Raw genomic sequence first — 2,011 nt, 5'->3', positions numbered from 1 at the left:
ACCTTGTGCTTCACATGAATGCAGCAGAGAAACGGCACAGAGAAGTACGACAAGCTCCATTTTGCAAAATGTGCCATATGAGGAAGTGGTAAGGCTATTTATGAACTGAGCTCAGCATGCATCTTCTCAGAAATGTTTCTGGACAATCCACTAAGAAGAGTTTCAACTGAACTGTTTCTACAAAAGAAATGGTCCCATTTCATCAATTCTCCAATTTAACTTATTACTCTACTATTTGAGCAAATCAAATGAAACCAGTATATATAGAGCATGGTGTGTACTGTACTGCAGTGTGGCTTGTGCCTTAGCTCCCATCAAGCTTTTTTTCTACATCAGTTGATACCCATCCTGTGAATGGAAGCCTCCAGTTGTGTGCCACACAAACCCACTCTGGCTGCTGCAGCAGCGGGCCAATCACATATCAAAGATAAATCAAAGAACGCTTGTGGTGGTTGGCTCGAGAAAAAACATACAAATACTATTTTTTTCTAGATCTGGGTACAAAAAGGATCAAATGCGTCATTTTTTGACAGGAGAGAACTTTCAACATTACTTGGTACTGGGATATTACATTCGATACCTTAAAGGGATTGAGTACCAATACCCAGCCCTAATATGTGAGGTGCATGTGCTCTTGCATCACTCAAATGTAGAACGTAGCTGCAGTGTGTTATTGTCACAAACCAGCTCAATGCATGTGACAAAAGAGGGGAGACCAAACAGGGTAAAATGCTAATAAAGTGTTTATTGTAAAGTAAACAAACTATTAACAAAAGAATCAAAACAGGTGTGGAATCAATGTTATCAGTAGTGTGTGCAGACTAACCACTGGACTAGCTACTGGCTGTCTGCACAAAACCCCAATATCAAACAAACCTTCCTTTAAACAAGTTTTAACACTCTCCTTTAGCTTCTTATCCACAACGTCAACCCCATAGTGCTCTGCAATCTTCAACAACTGCTCTTTTGTGCATTTCTCCAACACAGACTCTGAAGGATCTTGAACAAAATTATCTATGAGAGAAGTCATTCTCACCAGCTAAACAAAACCTGACTGGGACAAATAGGGAAAAAAAAAAAAAACTACTCCAGAGTAACACCAAAACAGGAGCCTCACCCCTACCTAACTAACTACAACCATTTAAGCTAGCTAGCTAACTAACTAACTCACCCCTAGTCTTCGTGCAGTTAATGGTGGGGGGTACTTATGCACTCTAAACCAGTGGTGTGAAAAAAGCAACCAGAAAACTGGCGACCCTCTCACAGCCAAAGATGCTCCCGAGCAAATAGCTCTACCCACCTTCCAATCAGATATACAACTCCAAGATATCAATACATAACTCCTACCAACTACCACTAAACAAAGCTGACTGGCACTAACAACCTGTATTTCCCCTCAAAACAACTGACACAAAGTGACTCTAGGTCAACTCACAATTTAGGCTAAATTAGACTTAACCTAATTCACTCCTAACACTTGAAGACGAGCCCCCACTTGTCACAAACCGGCTCAATGCATGTGACAAAAGAGGGGAGACCAAACAGGTTAAAATGCCAAGTAAGTGTTTATTGTAAAATAAACAAACTACTATTAACAAAAGAATCGAAACAGGTGTAGAATCAATGTCATCAGTAGTGTGTGCAGTGTGTGTGTGAGTGAAAGATGTGTGGACAAGTGACAACTACAACAAAAGCGCTAAACCAAACCCAAACCAGAAGATGTGGAGCCTAGGAGAAGGCGAAAGCAGAGAGAGAACAATCAGACATGACTTGTATAAATACCTTGGTTGAGGCCTACCCAGGTGTCCACCAATCAACTAACGAACACTCCCAAACTGCAAGCTCATGCCAGGAAAGCCAGAGAAGCCACCAGCAGGCAGAAAAGGGAGGGGTCGTAACAGTTATGCTTTCAAACCAGTGTAAAACATGAGTCATCCCAGCAAATGTATAACAATGACAAACTTGAAGTTGACCATACAGTAGTCCATAGTCTTCCATATTTCCTTTCTGC

General features: G+C 41.2%; 1 protein-coding gene across 2 annotated transcripts in view; it reads right to left on the bottom strand.

Annotated features, from left to right (window-relative positions):
- The window catches only part of LOC118495915, a 2,111-nt gene extending 1,828 nt beyond the window's left edge, over positions 1 to 283 (bottom strand). The window contains exon 1 of one of the 2 annotated variants that reach the window (XM_036005457.1): positions 3 to 283. In XM_036005457.1, coding sequence (XP_035861350.1) covers positions 3 to 60 — 58 coding nt within the window. In that variant the 5' untranslated portion in view covers positions 61 to 283. The remainder of the gene's footprint in view (positions 1 to 2) is intronic. The other variant, XM_036005458.1, reaches the window with a different exon arrangement.
- Positions 284 to 2,011: the final 1,728 nt, after the last annotated feature.

This window comes from Sander lucioperca, chromosome 9 (assembly GCF_008315115.2).
Source record: "Sander lucioperca isolate FBNREF2018 chromosome 9, SLUC_FBN_1.2, whole genome shotgun sequence".
NCBI lineage: Eukaryota > Metazoa > Chordata > Actinopteri > Perciformes > Percidae > Sander > Sander lucioperca.
The sequence above is the reverse complement of the archived record's forward strand: the minus strand, read 5'-3'. Positions and strand labels throughout refer to the sequence as shown.